The sequence below is a fragment of the Merops nubicus genome, unplaced genomic scaffold (assembly GCF_000691845.1).
Source record: "Merops nubicus isolate BGI_N331 unplaced genomic scaffold, ASM69184v1 scaffold7805, whole genome shotgun sequence".
NCBI lineage: Eukaryota > Metazoa > Chordata > Aves > Coraciiformes > Meropidae > Merops > Merops nubicus.
In genome coordinates this window covers 54,799-72,498 of record NW_008611555.1, presented here as the reverse complement: position 1 = coordinate 72,498, position 17,700 = coordinate 54,799, and the positions used below count along the sequence as shown (strand labels likewise).

General features: G+C 43.0%; 1 protein-coding gene across 1 annotated transcript in view; it reads left to right on the top strand.

The window, feature by feature from the left end:
* The first annotated feature begins 14,920 nt into the window (after positions 1 to 14,920).
* The window catches only part of IRF2 (interferon regulatory factor 2), a 24,295-nt gene continuing 21,515 nt past the window's right edge, over positions 14,921 to 17,700 (top strand). The window contains exons 1-2 of the mRNA XM_008941245.1: positions 14,921 to 15,087; positions 16,056 to 16,163. Coding sequence (XP_008939493.1) covers positions 16,077 to 16,163 — 87 coding nt within the window. The 5' untranslated portion in view covers positions 14,921 to 15,087; positions 16,056 to 16,076. The remainder of the gene's footprint in view (positions 15,088 to 16,055; positions 16,164 to 17,700) is intronic.

The window sequence follows — 17,700 nt, the reverse complement described above, 5'->3', positions numbered from 1 at the left end:
GTAATTCTTCAAAGATCCTATAGTAAAGGCTCAGAGCAATTGGATGGCATCTGTCAGAAATTCCAGAAGAGCTGAGGCTGACAAAATAAAGGAACTCAGTAGAAGTAAAAAGACATCTGTCAAAAGTGAAAGCTTGGTCTCCAAATGGTAAAGGTGGAAAACAACATAAAATCTGTGTTTTTAAGGCCGAAAACCAGTCATGGAACAAGTTGCTAAAGGCATGAAAACAATTAGTAAATGCTCTTTGAAATGCATCAAAAGCAGGAAGCCTGCTGATAAGTGATCCATGTGTAGAAGGAGTGCCAAAGGAAGATTAAATCATAGCAGAAGAGTGAAACAAATTCTTTGAGGCTTGATTCACTGAAGAAGAGTTTAAGGAGATTGCCTTGCAGGAGGCTTTTTTTTTTTTTTTTTTAAGGAGTGAGAACATTGGAGGATTTCTTCTAAATTGAAGTGTCTGTAAGACAGAGTATCAGAATGAACCATTGAGAAGGACAAAGTAGAGGGCAAGAGGTGATAGTTGTTGAAGAGTTTTGGAGAAACTTAAAATAGGAAATTGTTGGTACATTGCATGTTGTGCGTAACTTTTTGCTTAGGCCCATCTTGTTGCTCCAGGAATAGAAAGTGACAAATGAGCTGTGTCTTTTTCAAGGTTTCTGGGGAGAATGAGAACTCCAGGGTGGTCATTTTTGCCTTCTTGTTTGTTTGCCAGGGATTACATCGACAATGACCAGGCCTTGCTTTTGTTGAGGAGTTGTGTGTCATGAGTCTTCTGGAGTTCTCTAAAGGTGCTTCTGAGCTGTTGCTGAGGTGTGGTTTATACAGTCCTTCTTAAAGCAGGGCCAGTTCCAAAATAGGATCAGATTGCTGGGGGTTGTGTGGTCACGGTCAGTTCAGTCAATGAACAGAGGTTGCCAGTTGTCCCCGCCCAGAGTCTGTCCGGGGTCCATGCTGTTCAACGGATGGAGGAAGGAGTATGTGATGGTGTGACAGATTTGCTGGTTGTGTTAAGTCATTCGAAGCGTAAAAATCCCGAAGGCTGAATCGCAAAGACTGAGTAGGATCTCATACTGAAAGTCCAGATGTAAATTTGCAAATGAAATTCAGTACCGACCAATGTAAGCGTAATGCACATGGGAGGGGTTACAATCTTAATTTTCTGTGCAGAAGGATGAAGTTTGAACTGACCTTTTACTGAGGAAAAAATTGTACAACACAGGTAATCCTGTGAAAAAATAAGCTCTGTGCCAAGCAGTGGCTAAGAAACAGAAGGCTTATTAGGAATTATTAGCAAGGAGTGAAAAAAAGAAATAGAAGCCACCACCATGCCACTATAAATCCATGTTGCTTCCCTCTCCTGAGTAGTGTGAACAATTTTTATTCCTCTGTCTCAAAAAGAATGTAGTAAAAGTTGATGAGCTACAGAGAATGGCAGCAAAGACTTTCAAGGGTATGAAAGAGCTTTTGTGAAGAAGTACTTTGGAAAAGAAGTGACTGAAGAGGCTATAGGGATGTTCTTTAAAATCATTAGTGTTATGAAGAATAAGTAATAGAGCAGATAAGATAAATGTGCCCGAAATAAAACAATTGGGAGGCAGCTTCAAAACGACAAGGGGTTGTTTGTCCTGCAGCACAGGAGCTGTGGTGCTTATGGGCACTGCCTGTAGGTGGGGAGTTTACGTGGGAGTGTGAGTGATTAGCCGGTCTGTGGGAGAGAAACTTGCTGTGCAACTTCGCAGTCAGAACAGTTCAATATAAAATTTTGGGCACTCACTGCCTGCAAAGAACTACTGCAGATGCAGATCAAGAATTACTGCTGAAAACTGCAATTAGAAACCTCCACTGATAAGCATAAGCTATGGTCCATTTGCAGGTAACATGGAGAAGCAAGACTGTCTATTGTCCTTTGTTATGTGAATCTTCTCCTAGGAACTTCCAGCAAAAAATGTGTCTGTGATGCGCCGGCTTAATCTGTACTTGTTACCCCTGGATTTGTTAACCTGACACAAGTTGCGGTCAGCTTCAGTGGATCCTGTGTGCATTTAGCACTGCATAGGAGTGGTACCTTAGCAAAATTCCTCTGACGTTTGCAGGATTAGAACCTCAACTTCTATTTTGTGGATCTTACATTCAAAGTCACGGTCCATTTGTAGGTAAAGAAGTAAAACTAACCACGTGTTACTCTTACTTATCTCTGAGACTCCTTTGTAAAGATTGGCCTTTTGAAACTTGATTCTTCAAAGGGCTACACTGATTGTGATATGAGGGCATAAGCCATAAGGCAGTGTTTACAGAAGTTTTATTACAGCTTACGGTGCTATTAACTGTTGACTAGTATAAAACATTTTCTGGTTTGTCCTTTGAGATCACAAGTGCAAAAGCAAAACAAATAAGCGAGCGAAAAAGATTCTGGGTAGAGTGAATGAGAGGAACAGATTTATTAAGCTGCATATTCCTCATGTATGAATAACATTATGGAAAAAATCATTCAGTGTAATTAAATAATTTCATCTTGGTTTTGTTTCAGAAGTCTTGCTGGAACTGGTTGAAGGCTCTTCCTTCTATTGAGTATGTGTGAGCTCCTGTGTTAAGATTAAAACGGCCATTAAGGAAAACTAGGATCAGCAATTAACAGTTAGTGGAAAGGAACACGTTAATAGTTAAGATTTTAATGTCTGCATATATTTTTTATATATATGCACACATACATGTCTAAATGTGTATGAAATATAAAATGAAGTGTTTTGTATATAGCATAAATAATATATTGCACAGCACACATTTCTTACTGATAGACTGTAAAACGGTTGTAAAACTTGCTCTTCCAGTTAATGTTGGATATGTTTTCAATTTCTTGGAAGCTGATGAAAAATGGCTGCTTTTTTGAATGAGCTGGGGAGAAAGGAAAGAAGCAGTAAGCAGTAACGTTTGATTTCTGAGTGTGTGATATACTGCAAGCCCAACTTTGTGTCTGGTGGAACTCTTCTGACCCCTTTGTTTGCTGAGGGGCAGATTGCAACACAAGCACAACAGTCTTTAGTACAAGGCAGAGGTTTTATCTTGTCGCAGCTTGGACGCAGGCAGCCTGCATGTAGCGTGTTGCTTCACCCAAGGTGCAGAACTAAGTTGTAACTTTAATTTATTTTGACATTCAGTTGTTGCTGTGTAGGTTGCTAGCTTTCAGGATGAGCTTGGAAGTAATAATTTCCCTACTCTTGGCCCTTAAAGAGTAGAGCAGATTATGATTTGGTAGTTTTTCAGATAACCTGTACAGGCTTGGTTTGTAGCTCCAGCGTATCTGGGGTTTGGAATGGAGTTAAGGTATGGCAAAAGCAAGAGTATTTAATTTTGTCCTTCAGTTTGAACTGCATATGACAGTGGGTGTTGTCTAACCGTTTCCCTTTTGCTGTAAATATTTTACGTACCTTTTGAAGACTCACGTGCTTAATGTTGATACAGCACAAAAGAAGGAAGGGTTCCTTACAGGTTTTGTTTTAAAAAGCCTGGAGTATGGTTAAGTTCTGCTTTTTGATGTATATGCAGGGGTATATGGGACTTGAAGGGGCTGATGATTGCATAGAAGACAAAGTCTGTATGTAGTAATCCTGTTCATGTTGGACATTGCTTGTCAGCATTACCAGCAAACCCCTTATAGCTTAGTCTAAGCAAGACAATGCCTTAATTCTCCAATAAATTAATGTAGCAGTAAGTTTAGGTCTTCATGTGCGTTTCACACACATATATAAATAACATGCGTTTGGTGCATGTTGTGGGCTTTTGTGCATTTGGTGCATTGGCTGCTGCTTTAACATGTTTTATTGAATCATGTAAATATACTTTATGTGCAACTGAGGGGTGAATCCAGTGGAAAATACTGAACGGCTGAATTTAATTGGATGTGGCATATAAATTTGTAGAATCAAAATCAAGCACCCCCACGCCCAAATGCATTCTGAAATTGTGGTAGTATCTTAAAAAGTTTATCTAAAATAAAAATAATTGCATAGTAGGAAAAAAGGCAAGACAGGAGACAAATGTTTTTAAATGACTGGAAGCTTTCCTGCAGGATCTGAAATCCCAACAGTGTTACATGAAAAAGATGAAAGCAAAACTTGAGGATAAAATTGAAACCAAATATAAACAAAAGTGAAACCAACTCCATCGGTTTTCATTTCCCAGTTGGCAAAAGAATAAACATGGAGAAAAGAAGCATGAGAACTGAACTTTGAAAAATTATTTCAGTTGTATTTTTTGTTTTATCTGTCAGTAAATTTGACTTCTGTGTGACATCGCTCCTTCAGCAGACTGCCCAGGAGGAGTAGGAGTTGCTCTCCCTGGTTTGGGTACCGCTTTTCCCACTCTGTGGTCTGGGCAGCAGCCCTGCAGTTTGGGAAGTGACATCTTCAGTCACGGAAGCAGTGTTATGAAATGCTGTGGCAAGTGTGTACAGAAAGTACAGCGGATGTGAAGACATACAGTATGATGAAAGGGAGTCTTTCAGCTGGTAGGTGCATTTGAATTTTATTCCTGTTGAGATTTGAGTCGTTAATATGATCAGATATAAAATACATGTATGGGCTGCTTTTTCCTTCCCACCTTTAGGATCGTCCACTTAGATTTGGGTCAGATCAACAGTAACCAAAAGACGTTATCTGATATCAGTTTTGCTGGTGACATGAAATGACTGTTTCAATCCATTTCCACGGATCAGTCAACAGCTAGGTCCTTTTTGCCTGGAAAACTCAAAAAATGGCCAACCACTCGGTGGCTGTGGAATCTTGAAGGAATATCCTTCTCATATATAGAGACATGTGCTCCTGGGCTGCGTTGACAAAAAAGGTTAGATGTTGAGGAGAAGCCTGGACAATCGCAGCTCTGCTGAAGCTGTACTAGAGTGAAATGCAAGACTTTAATTCCAGAGGTCTAATTCTCACACATTTCCACGCACTTCATTCGAGCATATAAAAACTAAATTCTTTGGATGACGAAACCGTTCTGGAGATTTGAGACTGATGAGCAAAACTGATGAAAACTAGCTTTGTTTAGTTTAATAATGTTTATCTGGCTTAGATAAGAAATGAAGATGAGTTCAGTGGTCTCACTCTAGCTAAGTAGTATTTTAGGAAACTTCCAAGACAGAAATAGCTGCCACAGATCAGATACTGAGGCTGTCTCATTGCTGTTGGTCTGTGGTCAACACAAAAACTTTAAATTAAGAGCCCATTTTGTAACCAATCCTATTAACTATTCATATCTCAACATGAAAATGAGTTAAGAAGTTCCTGTATGTCCTGTGGCAGTGGAAAGAGTAGCATTTTTATAATGAGGAGCATTACATCATACATTTCAACAAGCGTCAGTGTCAAGAATTTAATACTTAACACTCTTTAAGTGTGAGCCTTGCTCAAGTGTATGTACCAAAGAAAGACATTTCTCTCTTAAGTTCTCCAGTATCAAGCAATATCTCTGTAATAACTAACTCAGTTTATTTTTTGTGCTCCACACATCTGCTTCTTTCATGGTGCTATTTTTGTAACTGTAAATAAGTGCATGTGACAGACATGTTTCCAGCGCACAGTGTGGATGATTCAGAGGATCCCAGCCCCCAGGTCTATGCCTGCTGTGTTCTGTGTGTAGAGAAAGCATCAAAGTAAGCAGGGGAATGTTTTTTACAAATCCAAAATAGTGTGTACTTTTCTTTAATGCCTTCTCTTGGAAGTAAAGGAGAAAGGGCTTTCTTGAAAGGGCTGTTTCTGGTGCTGCTCACTGTGAGGTTACGCAGAGGCAGTGTATGTCGTTTGCTCTCGGTTCTGGGTGCTGTGCGAGCGATTAGAAGTTCAGGTAGCAAAACGTAGGTGTGGGTTAGCTATTAACTTCAGTGGTAGAAACTGCCCTTGCCCAGACAATAAAATGAAAGCTTTAAGCAAATATTAAATCGCACTTTAGTGTAGTGTGCAAATAGTTTTTGCTGTGTGTTGCAGAACAGCATGTTATACAAACAGAGGTAGCTGTGAGAAACAAGCCCAGTCGGAGCAAGGTGGATTACATCAGGTGCAGGTCACGGCCGGTGAATGAGAAAACTCTTCCTTGAACACATTTCTCAGTGTTAACTATCTGGAATAATTTTTCTGCTTCTCTGAGTGCCTCTAAAATGTCGTTGTCTTCTCTGCAGTCTTGCCTGAGCCTCACAAGTGACGAGCGTGGGAACGCTGAGATTAAGGATTTTTGTTTTACGATGGCTGCTTTTCTTTTATATAGCACCCTATAAAGCACTGACCCTGTACTTAGGCAGAAGAATGCTAGACAAGACATGGAGATGAAGTCTGCCCAAGCTTTAAAAAGTATTTTTGCAGTTTAAGGTCCTGATCTTGTAGATAATTGCATATGTGATTTTCCACTGCTTTCAAAGGGACACATGTAGGAAATATTGTGCTTTGTTAAAAGTTTTAGGGATGTCTCCTGTAAACCTAGTCACAGAGCATGTAAGAGTGTGTTGATCTAACAGAGCCATGGAGAGACTTCAAAAATACTGTTGAGTTGCATCAGTATGGTAAAAGAAGTGACTCTTGATAAGTGTTTGAGCCTTAATAGCCTTCTAGTTTTCACCAGGCTGGAAAATTCTTTATGAATCAGGTGTCAAATGCTGAGTTTTCCTGACAGCTTTGAAGAACGCACAGGGTTTGAATGTTGACTGACAGAGCTAAACAGCAGTGTGGATCTACATGTGGATATTTAGGAGTGGATCATGTGTGAGCACTTAATTCCAAAATAAAATTGATTTATTGGGGGAAAACTGCTCCCCAATGCAAGGAATTAATTAAACCCTGGCAACCATGCCAGCAGTTTTCTTGCTGTAAACAAGCCCTTCCCAAACTTGTCTGAGTGAAGTGCAGCTCTACTATGGAAAAGTCACCACCTCTCTTCTCGGCAGCTTTTGAGGGAAAAAGAGTTAGACATCCCAGATACTGAAGACAAATTTTGATCAATCATCATGTGTAACACAAAGCTTAAGTAGGCAATAAATCAGGTGGAAGTTATTACTGCTTTTGAGACTCCTGGAGGAGGTGGCAGGAGGAGAGTTTTCTGTATTGTATGCTGTTGGCTGTCACTTGCACAGACCTGTTGTCATCCTGATGCCACCAGAATCTGGCATCTCCATCTTCACTCCAGGCAAGATCTGGGAAACAAATGAAAAAAAAACCAGGAAGCAAAGTCTTCCTTTAAAGCTGAAAGTAAAGCAATTGTTTTGTATTGCCGCCAGACTTGCAGACGTTGACGTGTGTGCAGATGATGATTGGGGCAGGGGTACTGTGGAGATGATCTTTAACTGTGGATTTGTTAGAAGACTGGGCCAAGTTCCCAGCTGATGTAAGTCACTGTGATGCTAGAGAAGTGAACGGGCTCAGCTACAGACGTTGTGGTGTTCAAGTGTCATGATAATGTTCAACACAGGAGCCAATGTAAGGGAAGTTTTGTTGTAGGTATTGAGAGGTTGAGCTGTTGTTTCATTACGGCTAAGTACTGAATCAAAAAAACATCCTCTCGGTTCTGTTGTGTTAAAGTAAGGTGGCTTTTCTTCTGTGCATTTCTAGTCTTCAAATCTGAGGGCTACCTTTAATGATGCCTGAGATCACTGAAAAATAACAACTGGTGTCTGCTGCTGGGAGAGAATAAGCTTTGCATGGAAACCAAAGGAAAGAGTCTGTTTTGATGTGTAATGTCTGAATCCCAGCCAGGGTGTGTTAACACCCTTTGGGTGGAACAGAAATGCTATAGGGCTGATGAAACACACTCTATATACAGTATGAGTTCCCATTGTACGTTTTCCTGGGCATGTTTATCATGCAGTCTGTAATGATGATTTCAATACATGTTTGAGGTATTTGCTGCCTTTGTTTTGTTTGAGTTGTTTTGTTTTGTTTTGTTTTTTCAAAGGAATGTTGGGTTGGTTGGTGTTTTAAGCCCTCTGTCCCCTGAGGACACAAGGGCTTTTCTTCCTTCTACCTTTGTATATCTTTCTTGGGCACAGCAGCAAGACGGACATGCTGAATGATTCCCTCCTGCTCCATCTACCTTTCACCTCCCTATGGCTCGAGGTGGGCATCACCTGGCCCCTGCAAAGCAGCTGCTTGGGAAGCTGGGTAGTTGTTGCTGGCTTGAATCCGTTATGCAGCATCCTGGACTCCCAGGTGTTTCACCAACCCACAGAGCTTGCTCTTCACTAGCCATGATCCTGTTGTAGCCCTGCCATGTTGATCTGTGAACCTTGGGAAGCCGGTGAGGTGTTGCTCGTTGGTTGCCTGAACAGATAGATCCTAAAGGCCAGGCTGTGCCTTACACTAGTCTGCCCAGGACCTGCACCCTCCCACCCTGCCCGCCCTTCAGTTCTTGGTTTTCAGGCCTGTCTTGGTGGACTTTCCTCCTTCCTGCAGGCACCTGAGTACATAAGATGCCACCTCTCCTCCCCGTGCAGTGAGTTGTTCTCCTTGGTGCTGGACAGGAAGGCTCTGGCATGCTCATGGTGTACTGGCTGCTTCCACCACAACGTTGGGAGAGAGCAGGAGCAGTGCTGCCCTTACTGCAGTGGGGTCAGGCCTTAGCCAGCACAGGAGCTGCTCTGTGGAGCAGTGGCCATGGGTATGCTTTAAGGGAGGGCAAGGCAAGAGGTGCTTAGTGATAAGGAGATCCTCCAGGAGAGTTGTGATGTTTCCCATATCCGTAACTGACAGTGTTCTTAGGGAACAAAAGAGACACTTTTTACATGCAATTGAAAGACCTGAGAGGTTAGGTTTTGATGTCTGACTATCCATGAATCCAGAAAGTCTCTTACAGGGTTTTGTGTATTTTCTTGTTTCATAGGTTTTCAATGGTAAGAGCTTCAGGATTTTGTTATGAACCCTTAACCCTTGAACCTCTGAGAATGGCAATGCCCACTTTTCCTTATTTTCTAATCTGACTTTTTTTAGGTGGTTTTGCTGTTGGTTTAAAAAAAAAAAAAGGATATTTGTATAATTTGATGTTGTTGGGAAGCAGGCATGTTAATTCTGCTTCTGCAGCCTCAGTGGTGAAATTCTCCTTCTGGTCGTGGCAGATGGGAAATGTACCGGGCAGAGGTCTTGTCTCCCTGTGGGCTGTGGCCACAGGGATTTTGGGTGTCTGAAATTGGAGCACATGAGTAAAGTGCAATTCAGTTGTCTGTGTTTCAGTGTCAATCTCACATTTCTGAAGTATTTTTGAGCAGGGGAGGTTAACATGTTTTCTTACCCAAAAAAAGTCTGTATCCCTCGGACAAGTCTGACTTTCAAGCAGGACTTTGCTCAGAGTAGAATCATAGAATCTTTCAGGTTGGAAGAGACCTCCAAGATCAAGTCCAACCATTAAGCCAACACTACTAAGTCCTCTGCTAAAACAGATCAGAATCTGTCAGGGTTGGAAGGGACCACAAGGATCCCCCAGTTCCAACCCCTCTGCCATGAGCAGGGACACCTCCCACTAGATCAGGCTGCCCAGAGCCTCATCCAGCCTGGCCTTAAAGACCCCCAGGGATGGGGCCTCAACCCCCTCCCTGGGCAACCCATTCCAGGGTCTCACCACTCTCATGGGGAAGAACTTCTTCCTCATGTCCAGCCTGAATCTGCCCACTTCCAACTTTACCCAATTCCCCCTAGTCCTGTCATTACCCAATACCCTAAAAAGTCCCTCCCCAGCTTTCTTGTAGGCCCCCCTAAGATACTGGAAGGCCACAATAGGATCACCTCGGAGCCTTCTCCTCTCCAGACTGAACAGCCCCAACAGAGTACCTACTGTTAAACATGTATTTACCTCTGAAAGGGATATCCACAGTGGAGTAATTGAAAAAGGTGATTCTGTGTGCAAAATCCTGTATGAAGGCAGAGGCCAAGCTGTGACCAAGGGACAGAATTTTGCTCCAAGTACTGTTCCTTAAAATAAGATTGTGTTTCCTTGTATCCTGGAACAGTCTTGGCACAGGGACAAATACAGAACCCAGTTCTCTGAATCCTAAAATTAGAGTATGGTCTCATTTCAGCATATCTGTTTGGTCACACAGGGTGATTGATGCTTTTCTGAGCTGCAGCAGCCTTTAAAAACAAAGGGAATACTTTAAAAGTTTATCAGCAAAGCACAAGTGCAAAATAACTTTAATTAAAAAAAAAAAAAAGTAGTCAGTTCTGTATTTACAGAGAAAAGAGAAACAGATCCTGTGCAATCTTCTGCTCATGTCCTCTGGGGAGCAGATGTTTTTTCATAGCTCTGGGGAAGGGCTGCGGCCCACTTCACAAACTCACTCCAGTTATCTTATGCCAGCTTGCCTTCTCACAACCATTAATATTTCCATGTACTGGCAAAGCTTTTAACTGGGTACTTTGTGATGGGGAAAGAATTGCTTTTTCAAGTTTTTCTTTTTTTACTTCTGTACAAATATATATTTTTTAAAATATCCCTAGAGTAGCTTTTGTTTTTGTGATAACCTTTGTCCCTTTTCAGTGGTCCGGATGCTGTCAGAGGGAGCGAAACTGAAGGGAAGAGAACATCTTGTACTTCTCAGACTTAATGCCTGCCATGCCGTTGCTTTCACTTTCTGTCTACAGCTGCTGTAATTCTAGTGAAGAGCTCTCCACTCTCAAAGGTTACGCTTTCTGTATGGCAGGAGTGTTCTCTCTGTCAGGCTAAAAACAAAAGTCAGTCTTGCCAGAATGTTTTAGCAGCAAGTAGGGAGGGCTACAAGCTCTTTATTGAACATCATAGAGTGAAAATATTTATATAAACATATTTATATGTAAGACATGAAAAAATAAATTATAGATATGTATCTAGGTAAGGTAAAAAAATATGTTAAATATTTATGTGTTTATCACAGATATTTTTTAATGTCTCTTTAAAGATTAAAAGCTCATGAAAATAACTGATATTTTCCCAGTATCTTTGTAAAAATGAATGAGTGCATACATCTTGCAAAGAAGTATAGAGCTGAAATTCAGTATGGTTTGTTGCATCTGAAGGAAGCTGTGGTGGCAGCTACCTGCTCAGTACCCTTTCTGTGACTACTCCTACAAATGTTGCTATACCCGTGCTCCCCTCTCTTATGCCATTATGACTCATTCAGCTGTGTCTGTCTTAGGAAACTGGCTTGTGTGCTTCACCTCAGGCTCAGGCTGCTAGTGTGATTTCCTTGTAGAAAGCTCATTTTGAAGTGCTGCTTGCAGTAGCAGGAGCAGTGTTACTGACTGGTCTTCTCCCGGTCTCTTGTTCCTAACTGGGTGATGCTGGCCCTGGCTTCAGCAGATCCTGTCCTGGCTGCCTTCCACAGCACTCTTCCTCTGAGTCATGTCTACAGGATTAGGACAGTTAGAGCTTGTTGTGTGGTAGCCCTCACCATGTTTTTGCAGTATGTAGTTGCAAAAAAAAATGCTGAACTGACTGCAAGACCGGCACAAATAGTGCAGTAAATAAAGCTTCGAAAAAGGTCAAAATGATCCCTCCATAAACTGTAGTGTCAGCACATCTGTGTGCCAGGCTTCTTGCTCGGGGCTCTCAGTGGCCTTCCACTCCAGGCAGATGACACTGAGCTGGGGATAGTGTCTTGCAAGCTTAGCACTTTTTTGGGAGTAGGTTTATTGATTGTCTTAATGTCCCTTGGTATGTTTAAGCACCCACCACTGAAAAGGCAGCTCCCCGGACTGTGGCCCCTTTAAGAAGGAGGCAGGTGATAAAAATGGAGCAAGAAAGGGGAAGTGATATTCACAGAGCTGCCAGCCTTAGTAGTTTGTAGGAGGCATGGTTAAAAATGGTGATTCTTGAAGATTGGTCGTCTTGTTAAGAATGCAAGCATTCATAAAATTAATTCCCAGCAGGTAGCCCTACTTCCATGTCTAAATGAGCTCTTCTCTTGTAGGGCAGAAAAAACTTTCCTTAGGTCCCATCTGCATCAGCAGTTGATTGTATTTCTTGGCAATTAGTCTTCCCTTTCCCCACCATGGGACAGTGATAAACCAGAAGAAGAAACAAACAGGAATTCTTTTCAATGTCATGCCAGAAAATTTGACTCAAACATGGGTCTCTGGGAGTGTTAAGCATTTTCCTGTGCCCTCCCCAGAGAGGTTCTGTACTTCAGTACTGCCCGAGTTTGAAGCTGTGGTCTAAAAGCACAGGAGCTTCATTAGTGGTTTTGGATTAAGGGGTTCCTCCCTGTCCTCCCTAGCTGCTCCTTCCCTCTCCGGTGCCTGAGTGCCCTCCCCTCTTGGTTACATTGTCAACGTGTTATTGGGTAGGATGTAAACCACAATCCAGGTTCAAACAGACAAAAAAGGCCTTACAGAAAGAGCTGTTACTTCTAAGCCTGATAAGTTCCTTGATCTTATTCAGAAAGCTGTCTATTCATTAGTGTGTCACAGTCGGAGTGGGAGTACAGGGCAGAGGTGATGGAGTGAAATGTGCTCCTTTGCCACTGGTGGAGCTGGAACTGCTCCTTCACCCTGCAGCACCAGCTGGCTCCACTCCTCTATGCTGGTCATCTCCATTCATGGTCTCTACAAGATGGAGGAGCATGTTGCCAGGTGACCCACAGCAGGCATAAATCCATTTTTCTCCTGGTGAACCCAGGTGTCAAGGATCAGGCTGGCAGAGGTAACAAGACTTCTGGAGAGGTTTGCTTAGGCCAGTAGATGGGTACCCGTGGCTCAGGAGTTCATAGTGGTGGTGAAGCCAGAGGGAACTGGATGCCTTGGGAGCTCTGAAAGTACTGAGAAATCCACTTGTCCTGACAGAAAAAATACAGACAACTGCACGTAGCTTCTGTGTGTAAATGTGCAAGGGAAGTCCAATGTTAGCATTAACCAGGAATGGGAGATAGATGCATAGGTGCTCCCAGTTTCACAGCCTGCTTCAGATTATAAATGTTGATGTTTTGTTCTCCTTAAAAGGATCAACTGCTTCTGTTTTTTCCTTTCTGCTGGTAAACACTGGAGAGAGGCTGGAGTGAAGGAACTTGGCATGCCTGCTGTTTTGGATGGCTCACCTTAGTTTCTGGCTTTGTAGGGTTTTTTTTGTACAGATGGGTGGACTTCAGGTTCTCCCACCTGGAGCTATCAGGGTAAGACTCTGAAGTGCACCCATTGACCCCACTTAGGGACAGACATAGGCTACTTTTAAGGCAGTGCAGAAGTTGTTGTTTCTTTCTGTACAAATAAATCATACATTTAACAACTCCGGAGGGGACATTTGACACCTTAATTTTCCATAGGCAATTACTCTGAAGAGGTGACCTGATGTTTTAATCAGAAGGGTGTTGTAGACATGCAACTGCTGAAAACCCACCACATTTTAGCACTGTCATGGTCACTGCTATCTTGAGGCAGACAGATCTGGGAGTATCTTCTGAAGACACCAGGCTTTATTTTCAGCAGCGTGTGCTCTCAAAGGACCACAGGGTATGTTTAGATGAGCAGAAGTGTACTGCATCTGCCTCCCTGTGAAAGACATTCCCCAAGAAGATGCTCACTGTTCCCTCCAGCTGGACATCATTGTGGGTTATTTTTAGCAGGGTTTGGTTTTACTTTCAGGTAAACAGATCTTGGGAGCCACTCCTCCCTTCTCACAAGCCAAACATATTTTCTGATTACCTTAGGTTGATTTGCCTTGGTGATGGATGTGAAGGTGTGTGTTGACAGCTGCAGATGCTAATCCCAGAGGAGTCCCTGGGTGCTGAAAAGGAGATCAGCACCATGGCATCTGTGGGGGAGCAGCTGGGGAACCCCCTGGGGACATGGGAGGGAAGAGACAACTGATTCCACGGCCGTTTTGGACAAGACTCGCTTCCTTGTAGTAGTGATGTTGGCAGCTCTCTCCTCTCCTGAAATGCATTGCTTCTGAACAAAGGCAGCTCCTGTTTGTTTCTTCTGTGGTTTGTCCCAAGTGGGCTTTGTTGCTGCTGCTGCCTTCAAGATGACTTTTCTGCCTTCTGTCTAATTTGTTCATTCAGATGGGCTTGAAATTCGTCTTAGGGGCTCATTACCCAGAATATAAGGCAAGTCCCACTGCTAAATGGGAGCAGTTGTGTGTTGAATACTGAAGGTGATGCACAGTGTTTCCAGGAATTGTCCCAAAGTGCATGCCTAATTAAAGATATCTTAAAAAGAAATGCATCTAAAATGATTGTTGCATCCGCTTGTTTCTTCTTTGACAGATGAATGAAAATTTGCTCACGTTCTTAGTACCTTGCCATTTGCATTTCTCAGCTTTGCGCCGACGTGTAGTGGGGGAAGATGGTACAGATCTCCCATATGCTCTCTGGAACCTGGGTGAGGATGGCTGGCAACAAGTGATGGGGGCTGCAGCTGCGTGGCCAGCTGCTCTCCACTATCCCAGGGGCTGGAAAAGCTGCACCCACATCACCCTTGCCCAGAAAGCAGATTCCCCCTTGCATGGAGAGGGGATTTGCACGGGAGCTTGACTGCTGTTGAGTTCTGGAGTTGACTGCTTTTTTGTGTCTGATGTGAACCTGAAAGGGAGCTGAGCAGTTGCAACCATTTTCTGAGCTATTTTAGAAATTTGTAGTTAGTGGAAAAGGCTGTGGCTGAAGTGTGATTGACCAGCTCCACACAGTAGCAGATAAAATGCCAGTATGTTTGCTAAGAGATTAGGCTAAGCAGGCTGCTGGTAAATTCTCTGAACACATCAAAGAGCCTTATTGTTGCACTTGGGTTTTAATTCCTTACTAGTTTCAGGAAATATATGTCCTCAGAGCAATGAGAGGAAACTTTGAACATTTTTCTTCCTCCTGTGCTGGGTGTGGGCTTGGTACTGCCTAATTGTTAGTCTGTCTGATGCCTGTACTCCCATAGGAAGCAAGAACAAACCCATTTACATTTGTGTCATTGCTGTGTGCTTTCAAATGGCTTACTCATTTTTTTTTCTCTTTTTAATTTTTTTTTTTTAAGATCAAAGGTGACAAGAATAGCAGAGCAGAGAAGTTAAGAATGATGCAGAGAACACAGATGTGAAGAACAAAGAAGAGAGGAAGGAGCTGAACCCAGTGCAGAGGGGGAGAGGAGAAGCAGCAGCCTAAATGCAAGTACTTGAACATGGAAATAGTGGGTTGCAGGCTGCTTAACATCAGTTTAATGTGGTGCTACAATCTGCATCTAAGTGCTGGTTTGGGCATTCGGAGTGGTGATTGAGAAAGGTTAACGTTTTTAAAATATTCTGTGTTTAGTTCAAGACTTTGGACTCTTATGTCAATAATTCACAGCTCTAAAGAGGGAAGTGGCATCAGGGTCACGTGTGTGAGAGAGAGAGAGAGGGGAAAAAAAAAAGAAGTCAGTTTGAGTCTTAACCGAATAATATAATGTGGCATGGTGCAGCTGAGGGACTGTAAAGCAGTCACTTCCTAGCTAAGCAACATCAAAATGTAAATCAGCAGCTAAAAAATCAGTGACTGGCTTGATCAGAGAAAGCTGGAGGGAGGGGGTCAAACTACTAAGTCAGAACCAGAGTGGTGTGATAAGTTGCTGTGTTACAAAATGTATTTTTTGTAATTTTCACGGGACAAGTTTATGGGGCAGAGGCAGCCATTTGAAAGCACTGTTGTTAGCAGGTGCATCATTTTAGCGAGTACAACAATGCCTCCTGCATGTGAATTGTTTTGGTTACATTTTCTTCTTGGCAAAAAAAGGTCTTGTGCAATTGCAGGTATATGGGCCAAAAACAGGTCTCTTCAGGAGTGCAGATGTTTTTCTTGTGGCCTCTGGTGTCCTGTCTGGATCAGGAGACCAGCCTTTGCCAATATGATGTGTCTTCTTCAGGTGAAGGTGTCCCTAAGCCAGGTGTACCAGAAGACTGTTCTCTGCCGTAGCTGAGATGGCTTTGTCATCTCAGCTGCTCCTTGGGGAGGTTCCCCCCCAGATCCAAAGTCACTATTATATTTAGAGTTGGTTGATGGCTGCAAAGCTTTAGTAAGTCTGTGCTGTGCAGGGATGGGGGAGCTGCCTGGGACTTCTGCCTAGAAACCCAGTAACCTCACCGCTTGTTCCCGGCAGCTCCTGCCCGGCTGGGTGACAATGCCTGTTGAAAGGATGCGGATGCGCCCGTGGCTGGAAGATCAGATCAACTCTAACAGGATACCAGGGCTGAAATGGCTCAATAAGGTAAGGGGGGGGTGTGCTGAAGAGGGACTTGGTGGCAGTGCTTGAGGTTTGGATAGGCAAATCAGCTCATTCCTGGTTTTCGAAGGGGTGATACGGGGAGGAAGGGCAAAGCCGAATGCTTCCTGCTTAACCTGTTCTGCTGGCCTTGCCTGCCAGATCTGGGACGCCCTGCTTCGGCCTGGTGCAGTTGTGGCTCCTTTGAAAGCATTTCCCAAGTCTTTGTTGACAGAGCGGCCGTTTCTGGAAACTCTGCTAGGGTTTTTTTCAAGATGGGAACAGATTGCTTACTGAGTAGCATCAGAGGGATGTGAGCAAAATGCTTTCCTAGGTGGAGGGCCATGTTCTGTGTTACAGACTCTGGCTTGTAGCAATCATCTCCAAGATTTGTGTGACTTCTCTGATACTTCTCAGCCTGGGAGAAAACAGGGTAGCTTTTCCCTTGCCAGACCCAAACCTAATATTCCTGGTCTTGAGGTCTTGCGGAGAGCTCTAGACACTTTGAGAGCACAAGTGTGTGCTCCAAAATGTGAGTGCTCAATTTTATTTTTTTTTTTTTAATTGGCACTGTAAAATCAAGGAGTGTATTTGAGACTTTGAACAGTAATAAACTCTGGAAATATTGCATGCATTCTACGATATGCAGGAGAGTAATTCACACTGTTGTCCCACAGTGGATTCTTTACCTGGTGTGCGATATCTAATCCACACACAGATAGAGATATCATGGTTATTACAATCTTTCCAGGATCAGGTGCTAGCAGGCTAATGCCAAGAGAACTAGCACCCCATAGTAACAGAACAGAGAGTATTTATACACTGGGAATTGAATGAGTTTATGTTGTACCTATTGTCTCCGATTGGTCCGGGGGCTAAATTGATAAGGGATGCGTTGGCTTAGGGGTTTGATTTAATCACCCTAAGGCGGAGCCAGTTTATTAGTCCAGGAACTATCACCCTAAGCACAGCCATTCTGAGTCTCGTGTAACAACACTGAAAAGCATGAAGCAGTTTTGGCTATGGAAGCTACTTTGTTACCAGAACGAATGGAAATACACAAAGTCAGGTGCGCAAACGTAGCAGCTGCCAGGGTGGTTACAACATGGACCCAGTGGGTGGGGTGCCCTTCCCGTAGTAGTAGATGTGCTCAGGTGTTCATTTTTAGAGCTGAAGAATGACAATTAATATCACGACTTTTTTTTTTTTCTTTCCCCCCAGCTTTCAAAGCTAGAAATACTTGTGGCTGTAAAATTACCAGGAGCCCTTTAAATTTCAGTGCTGAATTTTTTTTTTTCTCAGGAACTTCCTGCATCAGTGACTCTCACATGCTGTGGCTGGGTAAATAAATATTGCTTTATCCATTTCCCAGCGAGCTGCCTTGTGAATTTGAGCAGGCCCTTGTTCTTGTGTAACGGGGTGATAGCTGAAGAGGAGGAAGAGAGCAGTTTTTACTCTTGTCTTTGTAATTTGAGTCTCACATTCAGGTCCCTGTGGATTCTTCTACCTGAGTATCTCTACTATGGTGTCAGATCTTTCCTGC